The sequence below is a fragment of the Peromyscus californicus genome, unplaced genomic scaffold, assembly GCF_007827085.1.
Source record: "Peromyscus californicus insignis strain IS unplaced genomic scaffold, ASM782708v3 Scaffold_11__1_contigs__length_118956290, whole genome shotgun sequence".
NCBI lineage: Eukaryota > Metazoa > Chordata > Mammalia > Rodentia > Cricetidae > Peromyscus > Peromyscus californicus.
In genome coordinates this window covers 46,556,799-46,574,552 of record NW_026294402.1, presented here as the reverse complement: position 1 = coordinate 46,574,552, position 17,754 = coordinate 46,556,799, and the positions used below count along the sequence as shown (strand labels likewise).

At 38.5% G+C, this 17,754-nt stretch overlaps 1 protein-coding gene across 5 annotated transcripts in view; it reads right to left on the bottom strand.

The window, feature by feature from the left end:
* Positions 1-17,754, bottom strand: part of Rdx (radixin) — a 67,392-nt gene that overhangs the window by 43,729 nt on the left and 5,909 nt on the right. For all 5 annotated transcript variants that reach the window (XM_052760313.1, XM_052760307.1, XM_052760314.1 and 2 more), the window contains exons 2-3: positions 7,039-7,110; positions 3,185-3,268 (exon numbers count right to left, since the gene is read on the bottom strand). In XM_052760313.1, coding sequence (XP_052616273.1) covers positions 3,185-3,268; positions 7,039-7,050 — 96 coding nt within the window. In that variant the 5' untranslated portion in view covers positions 7,051-7,110. The remainder of the gene's footprint in view (positions 1-3,184; positions 3,269-7,038; positions 7,111-17,754) is intronic.

The following is a 17,754-nucleotide window of genomic DNA, read 5'->3' as shown; positions in this document are numbered from 1 at the left end:
TGGTAGCCCAGGCTGGCCTCGAACTCACAGAGATCTGCCTGCCTCTGCCTCCCGAGTGCTGGGATTAAAGGTGTGCGCCACCACCGCCCGGCTTAAACAAAAAAATTTTTATTTAATAATTTCATTTTATACGTGAGTGTTTTGCCTACATGTGTCTTTCCATCACATGTGTGCTGACAAGGTCAGATGAGACTGTCCAGTTTCCTGTGAACAACCATGTGGGTACTGGGAATCAAACCTGGGTCTTCTGTTAGAGCAACAAGTGCTCTTAACCATTTAGCCATCTCTCCAGTCTGGCTAATTTTTTAGAGGACAATCTTTTTTTTTTTTTTTTTTTTTTTTTTTTGGTTTTTCGAGACAGGGTTTCTCTGTGTAGCTTTGCGCCTGTCCTGGAACTCACTTGGTAGCCCAGGCTGGCCTCGAACTCACAGAGATCCGCCTGGCTCTGCCTCCCGAGTGCTGGGATTAAAGGCGTGCGCCACCACCGCCCGGCTAGAGGACAATCTTAAGAGACTTCTTTTCAAGACAGCAAACCAAACTCTTCAGTTTACTTTCCCTTACTTGAAAAATTTACTTAAATGATACAAATAAGAAATAAGAAAAAAATAGCTAAGAAATATTAAAAAAAAAAAAGCAGAAACTTTTGGGGGGGGATACAAAATACAAAGACTTATACTGATGATGCAAAAGCAAATCAGTAACAAACAATGAAAACTGTTAAGTGAACTCTGACAAAGAGAATGTGACGGTAATATTGCCAAATTGACAAGGTCTAGAATCACCTAGGAGACACACCTTTGCCTGTGCCTCCAAGAGATTATCTGGATTAGGTTAACTGAACTTGAAAGACCCATCCTAAATGTGAGCACGAAGGTAGTACCATTTCACAAGCCAGAGATGTGGACTCATCAACAACAAAGAGCTGAAATCAGGCATCCATCATTCATGGCTTCCTAACTGTGGATACAATGCGAACTGCTGCCTCCGGTTCCAGCGGCCATGATTTCCTTGCTGTGATGGACTGAATCTGAAAACCGTGAGCAACAATAAACCTTTCCTTCCTTAAGTTGCTTTTGTAAGGTTGTTTTCTCACAGCAACAACACAAGTAACTGACCCAAGAGAAGTACAGAAAACATTCAAACTCGAGAGACGTGAAACCAAACAACTGGCCTTTGCTTTTGCCTCCCTGCTGACATTCTCAATGTTGGCTCAACAGAAAGGGCATGAATGTACCATTCAGAAGGTACTACAGAGGACACAGGGAGGTAACTATCACAACAGACACTATCATCCAGAGAGCTCAGCCTGGAAATTCAAAAACAGGCCTGAGCTCCCCAGTGGCTCCTCTTCTCTCTAGACATGCCATCAGAAAGTTCTCATCCACCTTTGCAAGTAAACACTGTCAGAAGCATAACTGCAGTAGATGGCTATTCACAAATGTGCTAGTAAACTCAATAACACTGATTTGTAAAGACTTTGGAAGAAAAACAAAAATACAAATACTTCAATATTTCTTGTACCCCAAGAGATCTTCTTGCATACTCGAAGAGAAGTGACAAGGAAAATAGTAATGACATGCTTTTGCACTGTGGGGATACATGTTCATATTAATTAAGACCCTAACCCATCCATACACTGTAGAAGCTGGAAACCCATGATAGGATTATGCAGGTAATATATACTTCTGTGTAAAGACTCAACAATGTTCTGCAAATGTGACACTTAACTCTGAACTGCCTATTGTGGGAATTATTTTAAGAATCTTATTTGATTCAGCAAATTCTAGTCTTAAAAAACTGAGGTTTTGTTACATGTACACATATGAAGTTATGAGAGGCCCTATCTGCTCCTAGCCTTACCTGAACCTTTCCACTGGCTATCCTATATCTTCACTACAGCCAAGGTACTGCTTTCAGTTTGTGGGTATTCGGGCTCAAAAAAGTTAAGAAACAGAACAGTAACGTAAGAATTGCTGAAAGTGGGGCTGGAGAGATGCCTCAGAGGTTAAAGTACTGACTGCTCTTCCAAAAGACCTGGGTTCAATTCCCAGCATCCACATGGCAGCTCACAACTGTCTATAATGCCAGTTTCAGGGGACCCGACATCCATGGCAAAAACACCAGTGCACATTAAAACAAATAAATAAACACCAGTGCACATTAAAAGAAAGAAAGAAAGAAAGAAAGAGAGAAAGAGAGAAAGAGAGAAAGAAAGAGAGAAAGAAAAAAGAGCTTTAAAAAAAAGAACTGCTGAAAGAATGACAGGTAGCAATTTTAATAAGTTAGACCAACATTCAGAATATGAATGCGTAGATACAATGATCAATACACATGCTCTCAGCCATGTGTGGAATCTTAAAAAGAGCTGTTCTCAGAGAAGTAGACGGAAGTTACTAAAAGCTAGGGAGAGCTGAGGCAACAATGTCTCACTATAGGTGTACACTACATAAAGTCTAAATTATATTAATGATATCTATTTATTTATCATGCCTTTATGGTAAAATCTTCTCTTGAGCTCAAATATGACATGCATGTTGACATCAAAGGACAATGTTAAGGCACCAGTTCTCTCCTTCCACTATGTGGGTTGTGGGGGTTGAACTCAGGCTATCAGGCTTGGCAGCAGGTATCTTTGCCTGCTGAGCATCCTGGCTGGCCGCTTCTATGCTTTTATCTATGTTTTTAAATGCACCAGACTTACCCATGAAAGTAGAAATGATAATATACAAATATCCCTACAGTTTTCAAACTACCTGAATATATACTGTTAAAAATTCCAAGCACTACATTGTTGAATTATCAAGAAAGACACAGAAAATATAAGATGTAAGTAATTGCATCTACACAACGGTATCAAAGTTGCATCTTTTGGGATCAGAGAGATGGCTCACTGGTTAACATTGCTTGCTGCATAAGTATGAGGGCCTGAGGAGTTCAGGCTTTAGTCTCCATGTTAACAAGCTGTACTTGGCCATTCACACCTGTAACACTAGTACTGTGATGGGTACAAACAGGACTGTTGTTGCTTGCTGACCCACTAGCCTGACTCCAGATTCAGTGACAGATGCTGTCTCAATAAAACAGAGAATAATTTGATCTTCTCTGGCCTCAGCATGTGTACCCCACCAAAGACACACACACATAAACCGCACACAGTTACATGCTTTGTGGGATTAAATGATACCTGGTCAAAAAGTTGTTTGCCAGTTGTATTGGGCTGAATGGCAAACTCTAGCTCAGCATCCATTGTAGTTACTCGTACATTGATCTGTAATAAAACCAAAAAGGACAGTGATTAGGAAAGAATATATTTACAAAGCAGTAAGCATGAGAAAATTCTTTGAGTTATATTATTTGTGTGGGATATGATGCTGGGGATCAAATCCAAGGCTTTGTGCATGCAACGCAAATCTCTACCACTAAGCTACATCCCTAGCCCTTGGTTTTTTTGAGATAAAGTTTTGCTATGTAATTTAAGCTTGGCCTACTTGCAATGCTCCTGCCCCATCAGCCTCCTCACTGATGGGATTATAGGCATATACATGTACGTTTAAAAAATCTGGGGTAGGTGGACAGTACTGAGAAATGAAATGGGCCCTCGCACATGACAGTCAAGTGCTCCACGACTGATCTACGCCCCAGCCCTAACATTTTATTAAAAGTGATACAGCTTGACTCTTATTACAGGAAATCTTAAAAGCAGAAGGAAAGAAAAGCTTATGAATACCTCATTCAAAGTAACTATTGGAGGGTGATCAAGATGGCTTAATGAGCAAAGGCGGACACCTGCTGTCAAGCCCGATGACCTGAGTTTGATCCCTGGAACCCACAGCACAGACGAAGAGAACCAAGGACACATGGGTATTAAACAACAGAGAAGATATTTAAACTGAACACAACTCCTGATTCTTTTAATGTTAATCCACTATCCCGTATTTCTTCATTATAAAATGTATGTATGAAGATGCCATAAGGAAACCTGTTACTTTGCATAATAAATGATAAATTGAACAATTTGCTTTGAGATTCCAGTGAAAATAGCTATCTTGAAGAAAATAAATGACAACAAATGCTGGTAAGGCTTTGGGGAAAGAGGAATCTCTTTCATTGCTGGTGAAGCCACAGTGGAAATCAGTATGGAGGTTCCTCCAAACAAGACGAGCAGAACGTATGGTCCAGCTCTACCACTCCTGGGCCTACAGCTGAAGGATTCCAAATTGACACACCACAGAGACTCTTGCACATCCATGCCTGCTGCTATACAATAAGCAGGAAATGAAATCAGTTTAGGTATCTGTTAACAAATAAACGGATACCCTATAAAAATGTGGTAGCTATACACAATGGCCTTTTACGTAGCCACAAAGAAAAATAAAATCAAGACATCTATAGGAAAATGGATGCAACTGGAAATCGTCACACTGAGCAAAGTCAGTCAGTTAGTCTCAGAAATACAAATACCATGTTTTCTCCCATATGCAAAAAAGCAAAACTTAGATTTTAGTGGGGGAGGCGGAGAGGGAGGGAGGGAGGGATAGAGAGAGAGATCAAACTAGAAAGCAGATCATAAGAGAAGAGACCTTAGGTGGGGGTAGGATGGGGAATACATGTGCTAAGAAAGGAGAAGAGGGGACTGACTGGATGGGGAAAGAGACACAAAGAGAACAGATGGGAAGGAAAATCAAGTACAACACAAATAACAAAGGTGTGATGAAAAGACCATTACCTTTTAATGTCAACAGTCTAGCATGGGGTAAGGCTCATGAGCCTCCATCCCTAACTGACAACAGCTACTGACAATCAATGGCTTCTGGGAAATGGGCCTGTTTTCTTTAAGGGTGTGCTCATGGTAGGTTGGCCCTGATATAATGGTGGCCCTGGCACAAACTGAACTTAGTGGATTACTAAAAAAATTAAGAACAAGAGGACAGGGAATTAGAAAGGGAAAAAGAAGGTAGGGTGGTTCTGGGAAGAATTAAGGCATTGAAGTGGAGTGGGTGAATATGATCAAAATACATTGTATGAAAGTATCAAAGAATAAAATGCATTTCAAAGAGAAAGATGTGTTTCTGTGTGCTGGAATAAGCACTGTATGGGTGCAGGTGCCAACAGGGTCCAGAAGAGAGTGGCAGATCCCCTGGAGCTGGAATTTCAGGAAACTGTAAGCTGTCCAGCATGGATGCTGTGAACTAAACTCAGCTCCTCTGCAAGAGCAGTATGTGTTCTTAACTACTGAGCCACCTGTCTAGCCCCAAGGATATTTCATGTGCTGACAACACATAGAACTAATCTTCAACTAATACACAAATTTGAATATAAGTAACAAATATTAACTGTAAGACAAACTATACTTTCTAAAGTAGCTATGACGTTTCACATCCCTGCTAAAAATAAACTGCAAAGTTACAGATATTCCTTTCTTACTTTTTTGGCTTGAAAAGAAAGAACTTCAATCCAACTTTCTAAGTTTTCCGCGTTTGTTTTCCATTTCTTTAGCAGTCTTTACCCACCCTACCCAAGAAGAACGCTGGGACTCAAAATGATTAGGACAGAATTAAATCTACTGACACATCTGGAGGAAAGGGACACATTAAGAACTGTATATTTCTCCACACAGTTAGATCTTTATCATGATAAGCTTTCGGTGTCACCTCTATACTTAGTCCCAAGTATTTTGTTTCTGGTGCTATAACATTCATTTTTCAACTCTGATGCTAATATATGAAATTTTTCATTTTTTAAAACTGTATGTATAATAATATAATTTAGTTTCATTATTAGTTGTGGTAGCTGCTTTGGGTTTATGAGGATCGGCTGAAGAAATATCCTGTCACTTACAAACAGAAACTTTTGCTCTAGGGTGAGGAACTGTTCAGCACTGAGGCGTACTGGCCTGCAGGAAGAAGAGCTGAGTTTCAATGCCCAGAAAGCTGAGTATGGCTGTACCCACCCACACTTGCAACCCCAGTGCTATGGAGACAGAAAGAAGATCGCTGGGACCTGCTGGCCACCAGCCTAGGTCCAGGTTCAGTGAAAGATGGAGAAAGACACTAATAATGGTCTCCTCTGGCCTCTGAAAGTATGTGTGCGTGCACACACAGTTTTACTTCTTTCTGATTTTCACATCGCATTTTTAACCTTCTTTTGCACCAAGTCATTCCACAGTGATATCCATGCCAGAAAATTCGAATAACCAACACTTTTCCTAAAAAATGTAATTGGGCCAGTCATGGTGCCACATACCTATAAGTTTTTTAAAGCTTCATTTGTTTTTAAATTATGTGCATGTGTGTACATGGATTTGTGCACATGAATGCTTGGTTCCTATACAAGTCAGAGATATCAAATCTTCTTGGGCCAGAGTTAGTTAGAGGAGGTTGTGTGCCTCCCGACATTGGTGTTGGAATGGAACACTGGTCCTCTGCAATAACAAAACGTTCTCTTAACTCTTCTGAGCCATCTCTCCACCCCACCTATATTATCTTAATCCCAAGACTCAAGACACTGAAGGAGCAGGATTATGAATTCAAGGCTACTACGGGCCATACACAGACACACTGATAGCCAAAAGAAACACTGAAGAAAATAGTCTCTTTTATTACCCTAAAACAAAAGGAGTAGATCTTAGTCAAGAAGCACAAACTTCCAAGAGAAAGAAAATGATCAAGGTACACAAATCTAGGCTATCATCCAAGTTCTAATTAGGAGAAAGGTAAAAGGCATAGGTCCTGCATACCTCTCACTATTTTCTCCTAACAATAAGTTACATTTATTGAGCACTAAATGTATACTAGGTTCTTTTTATAATCCTTGTCCCTTTCCTTGAGCAAATTAAATTATATCCCTATTTTATATAAAGGAAATCAAGAGCAAAATGGATTAAACAAAAGTCACAGAGATTAACTATGAAAGTAGAATAGAACTAGACAGCTTGGTCCCAAATTTCATTAACTTTAACCTTAACTGTACTGTCCCCATGATTAGTCTTCACAACCCACAAAACGCTAAGCAGTGTCAAGAGAAACAAAGTACACTTACTGGTTTCGGCATTTTCCTTCTCTTGTTTGTTACCTTCTTTAGGAACTCTTCACTTCTATAAACTATTATCGCCTGTTAAAGGAAAAAGTACACTTCATTATCGTTCATATTAGGTTTTAGCTGTAGCTCACACAAAAAGGAAAAAAGGAGAGTACTTTAAAAGCACGTTAGAAGCGACACTGTGTTCTCTTACACTCATGTTCAATGTCTTCGGCTAGTATTTCACATTCCCTAAAAAGACTGGTATATGGTTGTTGTTCGAACCTTAGATGGTCTTTTAATAAAAAACCCAGAGCCAGATATAAGAGTGAAAGCTGAAAGATCAGAGAAGCAGAACAGCCAGCCACTAGTTCTTACTTCTACGAAATCCTAAAGAGAGGGAGTTCCTGTTTCCTCACGCCTTACATACTTCTCTCTGCCCTGCCATATTACTTCCTGGGATTAAAGGCGTCTGTGCTTCCCAAACAAAGGCATGAAATCTCAAGTGCTGGGATTAAAGGTATGTGCCACCACCGCCTGGCTCTGTTTCTCTCCTATACTGGATTCCCAGTATAGCCTTGAACTCACAGAGATCCAGACAGTTCTCTGCCTCCCGAGTGACAGGATTAAAGGTGTGGGCCACCACTGCCTGACCTCTGTATCTAATCTAGTGGCTGGCTCTGTCCTCTGATCCTCAGGTCAAGTTTATTAAGGTGCACAATATATCACCACATATGGTCTGAAAGCAACGCATGTCTCAAATAGCATAGCATCAAGAATGTTACTCTATTAAAACAGCAAGAAAAATGTGATTTCTAAGGATCCAATGACTGGCTCTCCCATACAAGTTCATCCACGCACCCAGCCTTATGTGGAAAGGACAGTAAAAATGTAGATGGGCAGACTCAAGTGCTAAGGAAAACTCAACAATACCTTTCTTCTGTATTGTCAGATATAAAAAATGCTGATCAAAATTGTTTTCCTTAAAAATTAGTTTTTTGAAATTCTAAAACCTGAGAAAAATACACACTCGCTTATTCACCTAAGGTGTGGAAGGCAGCCACAGCTCTACATAGCAACTCCAGTGCTAGTCTCTAGCTAGCTAGTGGCCTCCACTGAACCTGGTGGTTCACTGAACAGAATGGTCCTAAGCTAATGCTGATGTGTAACTTCTCTCACTAAAGCAACACATCTTATTAACAAAGGACTACCCTGTGGTCTTGGGTAAACATTCTTACTAAGAAACATCAACAACAAGTTTGCCTTTCTGAGAAATCTACCAACCCTTTATCATTATCGGCTGTCTAGGAAAAAAGATTTCAGTTCCAAACCTTTCTGTGACTAATGCTACATCAGACATTACAGATAAAATTATGTAGAGACTATCACTGCCAAGATATCTGCAGGCACAGACAGCTAAATTAACACACACTCAAATAAGGTAATTTCCCTAAATTTTACTCAAGCATATGCTCTTGATTTTTGTTTTGTTTTGTTTTGTTTTTCGAGACAGGGTTTCTCTGTGTAGCTTTGGAGCCTGTCCTAGAACTCACTCTGTTGACCAGGTTTGCCTTGAACTTACAGAAATCCACCTGCCTCTGCCTCCTGAGTGTTGGGATTAAAGGTGTGCGTTACCACCGATTGGCTTTGGTTTTTTTTTTTTTTTTTTTTTAGATATGAGTTACTGGGTAATGACATTCAGGTGGAAAAATAAAACACCCATTCCTTAACTTTTTGTAGCCTATTCCTTGACCTCCCGCCCCCAACACATACGCATTTACAGTTGGACAGGCCAAATTGTCTCTAACACTTTCTATCCTAAGTGCCCTTCCTTTGGTTCAGATATTATCATGAATAGGCCTTGATTTTAACAGCTTCCATGCATGGTGGTATACACCTGTTATCCCAGCATGGGAATCCCAACTGGGAGGATAGTGTTCTAGGCCAAGGTGGAATACATAGTAAGTTTGAGGTCTGCCTGGGTTATATAATGTGCAAAGTGAAAAATAATTTTTAACTTCCAAAACTGGCTCGCTTTCACTGCTCAGAATCCTAAAATTTCTATCTCCAGACTTTTTTAGCTACCTAAACTTCCACAATCAACAGCCATATGGTTGTCTCAACTATAAAATGGCCCAAAAACTTAAATCCCTACACCAGAGCCAAATCTGCTTTTTTATCAAGCTTGGGTCAATTATATATTTCCAGAAATGTAGTCAGTGTGCTTGCTCATGATTTTTATGTCTTTGTTAAGATTATGACCCTCTTCAAATTCTTAATACTATCAAGGTTTGCCTGTTTTGTTTTGTTTTTTCTTGACTAATCCTGGCATAAGTCCCCTTAGGTTATTGAGCTTAAAAAAAAAATTACTTCTCAGTTTTAGTTGTTCATCTTTCACTTTTGTTAATTTCTATTAATTCTCAATGTTTTCTTCCACTTTCTCTTACTCTGGGTTATTCTGTACTCTCTAAAATATATCAAAGTAATTTCCAACCTCAGTTCTTCACTAATTAATGCCTCAAGATCATATGCTAAATATATCCAAAAGTTTAAGGGTAACTCTAAAGTAATTCCACTAACAGCGAGAATATGATAAATTCTTTTATCACTTGGATATTAAATTTCATCTATAACATTTAGTGGCATACATAAATGTTTAAAACACAATCTAGAAAATATTGATTCAGGAAGTTTGTTTCTTTCATAGTCAAGAGAACAATTTACTGCTCCTACACATATGTAAGAATATATTATCAAAACTTTTCTTTTGGATCACAATAATTTTTAAGATTATAATAACACCATTTTTCATGTGCATTGTGATGTACATGTGAGTGAGTACACATGTTCACATGTATGTGAGTACATGTAGCGGCCAGAGGACCTCAAGTGCTCTACATTTTACATACTGAAGCAGAGTCTCTCATTCAGAACTCACCTATTCAGCTACTCTAGTTGGCCCAGCTTATCCTGAGACTCTTTGGTTCTCGACTCCCATACTATGGGATTACAGGTAATCAACACACCTGCCCACAATTTCCTGGATTCTGGGGAGTCAAACTCTGGTCCTCACACTTGTGCAGCCAGTAACTTTACCCATAGCCATACCCTCAGCTCAACATTAGCAATTTTAAGTAAATGTATCATGCTATCATTCAAATTTTGCTCCCAGGACACAACTATATATTAAGATACACACACCCCATTTGTATTACAAATCTACAGTAATAATAAATCTACATTGCAATTACTAGAGGTTTTAAATTTTAAGGTTATTTGGGTTCTTTTGATCAAATCTGTTCTGGATTTCTTTCTTTCAGTTTTTTGTTTGTGTTGGTTTTTTGAGACAGGGTTTTTCCCTGTAGCCCTGGCTTTCCTGGAACTTGCTTTGTAGACCAGACTGGTCTTGAACTCAGAGATCCCCCTGCCTCTGCCTCCCAAGTAAAGACATGCGCCACCATGCCCAGCTTTTCTGCTCTGGATTTCTTTGCCTATTTTTATGGTTAAATCACTTATCAGAGAAGTCCTATGACCATTCCAAACACATCTGAATTAAAGGAATTTCAAGTCAAATACAACTTTCATGTTTAAAATGAAGGTAGCATCTTGCAATGAAAGGTCTAAGGAAACAATGTTTCCCCTTTTCTGGGGATTATCCTGGGGTGGAAAGGGGCATTTGTCATATACTTGAAGCTATACCATTTTTATAAGTTGCAAGGTAAATTCATTAGGGTTTTTTATTTGCTGTGGTTGGTTTTAGTTTTTAGTTCTAACTCTGCCCAGAATGGCCTGGAACTCACTATATTGCCCAGGCTGTTCTCAAATTCTTGGTCACCCTCCTGCCCCAACATGCCTGGGAAAGCTTTGATTTTTATATGTACTTCTCTCATTCATTATTAAGCTCTAAATGTTCAGTTTCAAACCATGATTTCTAAGGTGGTGGTGTACACCTTTAATCCCAGTACTTGGGAGGCAGAGGCAGGCAGATCTCAGTGAGTTCAAGGCCAGCCTGGTCTACAAAGTGAGTTCCAGGATAGCCAGGACTGTTACACAGAGAAATCCTGTCCCGAAAAGACAAAAAAAAAAAAAGAGGTCTTATAAGTCTTATGTTATTGTTTTTCCATTTTTAATTTTCAAATGCAAGAGTTTTAGGTTTATAGGCAAAATGCTAATTTTGTTGTTTTGGCATTTGTTTCAATATTCAAACCCTTTAGTGCAGCATTAGTCAGCGACTTGTTCCAGATACAAACAAAAATACTATAGGATATGTGTTGGGTAATATATTAGATCAAAATAAGACAAGTTTTTAATTTTTAACTCTCATTCTATTGGTTAGTCTACTTAACCAATTTGACAGGAATACAATAAGCTTTCCCAACTGATTTCTGATAAAAATGTCAATTTTTCACTTCCATGAGTTTTCAGGTTGGTATCAGATAAGCAGTTGTGGAACTGTTAAATCTTTCCAGTGAAGGAGTCTCTCCTCATGTAACTCTACACAGACATGTGTGGACTGTGCCTGCTCAGCATTAAGAAGTCATTACTCCTCTCAATTCTGGCATTTGTTAGCACTACTGAGTAGTCAGCTGTCAATCTAACCCATTCCTTTGTATTAATCTGATTTTTCTTTCTACTTTAAACAAATTTTACTTTCCTTGGATTCTTGGAATCTATTAGCCACTGCCTCTTTTTCTACCCACATTTCACCCAGTAGTTTCCTTTTGGAAAAACTCTGAAATTTTTCTATCTAATCTTTGACTCCATTTTCAAATTTCCCATCCCTTTAACTAAGTGATACCCGCTCTAGCCAGCATGCCTCTACACTGGATGTCTGCATGTGTGTGCGTTTTGAGGCAAGGTCTCACACACACAGTAAGTAGCTCTGGCTGGCCAATCCTCCCACCTCAGTCTCCAGAGTGCTAGAATTACAGATGTGAGCCAACAAGCCCAGCTTCTCCAGTTTTGGTTTTTTTTAAGATTTATTTAGGTGTATGTGTGATTGTGTGGATGTATGCCTCATGAGTGCAGGTGCCAAGAGAGACCAGAAGAGAACATCAGATCCCTGGCACTGGAGTTATGGGCACTTGTGAGTCTATCTGATGCATGTTCTGGGAACCAAACTCCAGTCCTCTGAGAGAGCAAGAAATGCTTGTAACCACTGAGCATCTCTCCAGCCCCCATTCTCAGTTATTTTTAATCTATTTTTACCTGTCCATGGCTTAAAATTTCAATGTTTATTTTTTATTTCTAGAAATGATTTAAAGGATTTTTTAAATTTTTATTTGTGTGTGTGCAGGTCCTGCTGAGGCCAAAAGATGGTGCCAAATGCCCTGGAGCTGGAGTTAGAGGTGGCTGTGAGCGGCCCAATTTGAGTGCTAGGAACTAAGCTTGGGTCCTTTGGAAGAGCAGCAAATGTTCTTAATCACTAGGCCATCCATCACTTCCTAGAAAGCCTTTTTTGACTGAAAAAAAAAGTTTCTAGTACTTTCATAGCATAATATCCTTTTATTCTCCTTTCAAATTCGATTTTCAGCTCACAGAAGCTTGGTTTTCAGTTAGTCATTTTAGATTGCTCACATTCCTAATGAACTGGCCAATGGTGGACCTTAACAGACCTGCACAGCACAGCATCACTGTGGAGGTCCTCTTCTGGTTTACCCCTACCAGAGTATTCAGGACATTTCTCTCTGGCCACTCATTTTCCGTCCTTTCTGGAGTTAGTGTTCTTGTACTATAACATACCAGTCCAGTCCCCATCACAGTACTCTCCGGGGCTGGGCAGAGAGATTCAAATGAGTTTCTTCATCACCTATAATACTATTTTCTCAACTATATGACTGGTATGCCCCTCCAGTGCAATCTCATCAGTAAGGAAGAACTAAAACAACAAACCAACCAACCTTAACTATCCAACAGATTCTACACGCTCAGTTATAGCATTCATATTTCAGAAAAGAGATTTCTTAAATGTAAGAGCAGCTAGATAGGTAATAAAATTGAAATAATTTGGCCAAGTTTTCAATTAGACTTATTTCAAGTTGTACTCCACAAAAAAAAAAAAAGAAGAAGAAGAAAGAAGTTTGGAGCAAAATAACCTGCATTAAAGTTTAGCCTTAGTAAGAGAGCTTTTCTGAATCCAAAGGATATGGCCTAGGTCAACTACAAAAAACTAGGGCCTTACATAAGCAAAGCAGGTCCACATGGTACCAATGGTGAAGAAGTAAAGGGCCTAACAAAGCCTTCACAAATATGGAGACACTTAACTTCTAAATGACGAAAATGTGTTTTCAGAATAATCACACCATCTTAAAAATTGTTAGCCTTCCCCTATTTCATTTCACTTGTCTTGACAGAAGTGAAAGATAAAAAAAAATCAGTATCTATATAATGGCACAACTGTGAATGTCTTGGAAGTTAGTTACATGAATCATAGGGAATCTAGACTCTGCTAAACCATATACAACTAACCAACCCAGGGAAAATATTCATAGACCACGGAAGAATCACCGCAGCTTATGAAACTATGCACAAATCATCACATTTCTTTACACTATGAATTAGGGGAAAAGAGCAAAATGGTTATACTCCAAAATATAAAAAGCCTCTAGGAAGCAGGATGAATGAATCTGTAAGCTTCCAAAATGAAAATACAAATTTTGTTTTTAAAAGGAAAGATAAAAAGAAAACAAAGATAATTCAGTTTTGGAGGAATAAGTACATACATGTTATGCTAAAACTAACAGACTTTATTCGAAACCCCCTAAATAGGTAGAAATAAAGAAACATCAAAGTTAATAGGAAAATACACAACAGCTATAATGAAGCTGCCATGCAAAATACATTCCACTAATAAACAGTAAGTGAAAAACTTCACAAACACATAAAAGGAACAACTGCAGTACTAAAGCCACAAAGCTTTAAAGTAACGCTCAGGTGCTACTATGTCCTCATTACACAGTAGCAAGCTAAGATTTTTACATGTCAGTGCCGAGAAGCCTAAGTGGTAAGAAGGAGACAAGTATAATGTAGCATCATAAATTGGGTCTGTATTTCTAAAACTGTAATGTCAACATAAAGAAAAAGCTGAACAACTTTTGAGAAAGAGAAATTCTGCTTCTAGAAGAAAGTCCAAGACAATAAATATAAAAGAAAGAAATCTTTACTAAGATATTCCCAGCCACATTCTTTACTATAGCCAATGACTAAAATCACAAGCACTGCTGAAACTCTGTGATAGCATGATGGATACTCCAGGGCTTGTTTTTGTTGTTGCTAGGGAAGTTTGTTTCTATACATCTGGACAAACTATATCAACATTTATGTAAGGTTAAGCAGAGGCAGAACATGTTAACTAGACACTTATTACAACTACGTAAAAACACAAATCTGCTATGTTACATCATTTAAGGATTAATGGAGGTTTTACTTTTAAGTTTCTAATTTTAAAAATTAGATTGGAAACTTTCAAAAGCATTATTTCACTAATCTGTTTACATATTAGTTTATTACTTTACATAATATGGTATGTATAGAATTCTACTTTAAAATTTCTAGGACAAACCCATGTGTGAATGGAATAAATCTAAGTTTCAGTCAATTTAGTGATCACTCAACAATGTTCATATCAAGATACTATTTAACATGAATGGTGCATATTTAGCCCTTTTTAGGTCATATATTTTAAATAAAACTAGCACCGCTAGTAGCAGGGTAGACGATAAAGATCACCTGGAAGGTCAAGTAACAACACACGTATCCTAGGAGTCCACTCTTCTAACCTGAAGCCAACTTTGTTTTCAGCACCCGTCCTTCTCCTCTAAGTATCTCCACAGTCGCCAAACACACAGTCCGTGTACCAAACACTGGTGCATTTCCTCTCTGCTCTTGTGTTACTACTCAGAAAACAATGACTCTCTCCTCCCCTTTTTAATTTTTTAAAATTTCACTTGCAGGTTTATTAATGTAATCCATTTCCCCATTCCAGATTCTCCCCACTCCCGTGTTACTAAAAGAGGCCCTACCCTACCTCTTTTCCACATCAACTTCCTCTCAAGCACAACAGGAGCAGCAGCAACTACCCAGTCAGCAGTTTGTCGTCGTCTTGAGATGCTGGCCTCAGCTGTCTCCCACCTCCAGCAAAGTACCCACAAGAGCAAACACCAGGCTGCACAATAAAGACAAGATACTCATATAGAGCATCCTCTGTCCCTCAATTCTGAGCTGACCCTCCTCACACAAAAGAGGATGCCCTGCCCGAGCCACAGTAGATCTCGGCTGCAGTAGCAGCACAACAGACCAACAGATTTGGTGCTGCATCAGGTGTTGCCAAGGGGTAGTCTATTAGCGGCTTACATTGAAGCTTCAATAATTAACACCAAACTAATTTTACTTTCAAGTTATTCTTTTCCCAGGGCCTAATTGTAATTGTTTTCAGTCTTTTGGGATTCAAACTGTGGAAGAGCACAAGAGTTGTCTTCGCATAAAATTCCAAAAGAACTCCTGTCCAATTTACTGGGAAACAAGGAAGCAGTATTACAAAGACAAAAGGACAATGCATTAATAAGGTAACTGGCGGGCTAATAAACAGAGTTATGTCGTTGACAAAAGAACAACTCCATCCTTCTTCCTGCATAGGACACTCTGCCCTATGAACCACAACCCAGAGGTAAAGTTAAGCTTATAAAATGCAAAAAATTACAAGAAACCTACCATTCTTGAATATAATTATTAAAATTTAAAATACACAAATCTATGTCAAAGTAATATATGTGCTTCTTTTCTAACACTTTAAATGACAGTAGTACTGGATTTAATCACTAGATTTGTAAATAAAGATCATTATAAATACTATTTTGAGAAAACTTGAATGTATTATAAAGATCCCTAATAAGTTCTATGGAAACAAGTTTCTCTGATACTGCCACATTTATAACAGAATATGTGAACAAGGATGTAACTTTCTCCATCCAAGTTCACATACCCTCAGGTTTAAAACCTTAAAAATAGCAACAAGTGTTTATTATTATAAAATAGTGTTTAATGGTGTTAATAATACTTTTCTTTCTCCCCCGCCCCCCATGTGATTCCCAAGTGAAGTGCAGAGGACAAGGTTGCCTCAGCGTCTGCAGAATGCTCACTTTAAAGGCACTTACAGACATGGTCTAATCCTCATAACTGCTTGTCTTTCCCCCACCCTACTTGAGCATTCCAACCCCCTATACCTCCAAAAGAACGGAAGACCCAGGTGAGTGAGTGAGTGCTAGTTGTGAGGTCAGAGTCCTTCCAAGCCTTGGTTCTGGGCTCTGACTGACCTACTCTGACTTCATGCAGTTCTAGGCAAGCCAGTCCCAGACAACAAATGAGACTTTTAAGAAGAGGCCAAGAAAGCTTTCTCCTCTACCATTATCAAGTCGAAAAACAACCTCTGAAAATATCAAAGCTGAAAATTAACCAGAATCATCACCTCAGAAGCTGAATTTCCTACATGAGTGACAGGGAATTCTAAATCTATTTGACACTTGCTCATGTAGATGTAGTCTGTGTTTTAAAGATACTTTCAAGAAAATATTCACAAGTTTTGAGGAAATTCAAATTTCCAAATCTTAAATGTAAAACGGGACTACAAAAATAACATTTACCCTGAATTTCAATTCTGACCTAAAAAATGTTGAAAATAATTTGTACTGTTCCTAGGGTGAGTAGAAAGGTAAAGCAGTACATTATCATTTGTAAACATGTGCTAGAATAAAATGTAAGACAGCTATTTGCAGCACAACTTCTTCATTTACATTTAAGAAAACTTTTTAAACCATGAAATAAACATTTAGAAACAGTAAGAGGAAGGCAAGTTCATGTAAGTCATGGTTAAGAATCAAAGACTCATGCTGAACTGAGAAACTCTCACAAATACTTCTACATCTTACTTATTTTGAGACACTAGACATTACACAGCAGTAGCTGGTTTTTCAAAATTTAATACAATGCCTTAAGATCTTTAAAATAAGACATGTTGTGTGGTCAATACGGTTACCTGGCCGGTCTACTACCATAAAAACCATTCAGCTTCTAATTTTCTGATACCCAGTCTCCCTTTTGAGAAATTAGGATGGTGCTTGTCTTACAATTGGTCCTCAGGTGTCTGTTGCTTTTGTTGATGAGCTGAGCTTACACTTAATACTCACTTTAGCTGCTGGTTATTGTCAAGGAAAACATTTTCTTCTCATTTTAATGTTATAAAATGGCCAAACTAGTAAGAAACAGTAAAAGACACACACAGTAAATGTCACATTTAATAATGACTGTAATTATTATGCTGTGTGTTCGAGGTGAAAGTAGTAAGCTTTCCAGTATATACACTTGACTCAATACCAAACTAAGTCTGTATAGTTTCTCTAAGTCTAGAACCTAAAAAAAAAAAAAATTAGGTCTCAAAGTTCTCTTGACATCTAACAAAGTTTTATCCACTCCGTCAACAATGACTGTCCAACTTTTGACACTTCAACATGGCGTTGTCATCCACAGATGTGCTGGGATGCACTATCTTGGATAACTATCCTCGGAGGCTTATTAGCCCAACAGACCACAGGCACAACACACTTGGAAAGACTACTGTCAATTAACCATACCTAAGATTCTGTAAGTCCTCATTATCCCTTTTATGAAGGGAGATTCTTTTTAAGGACAAATACATCTCCTCTGGTTGTCTTATTTAAAGACTATTAATTTACAGAAACAGGA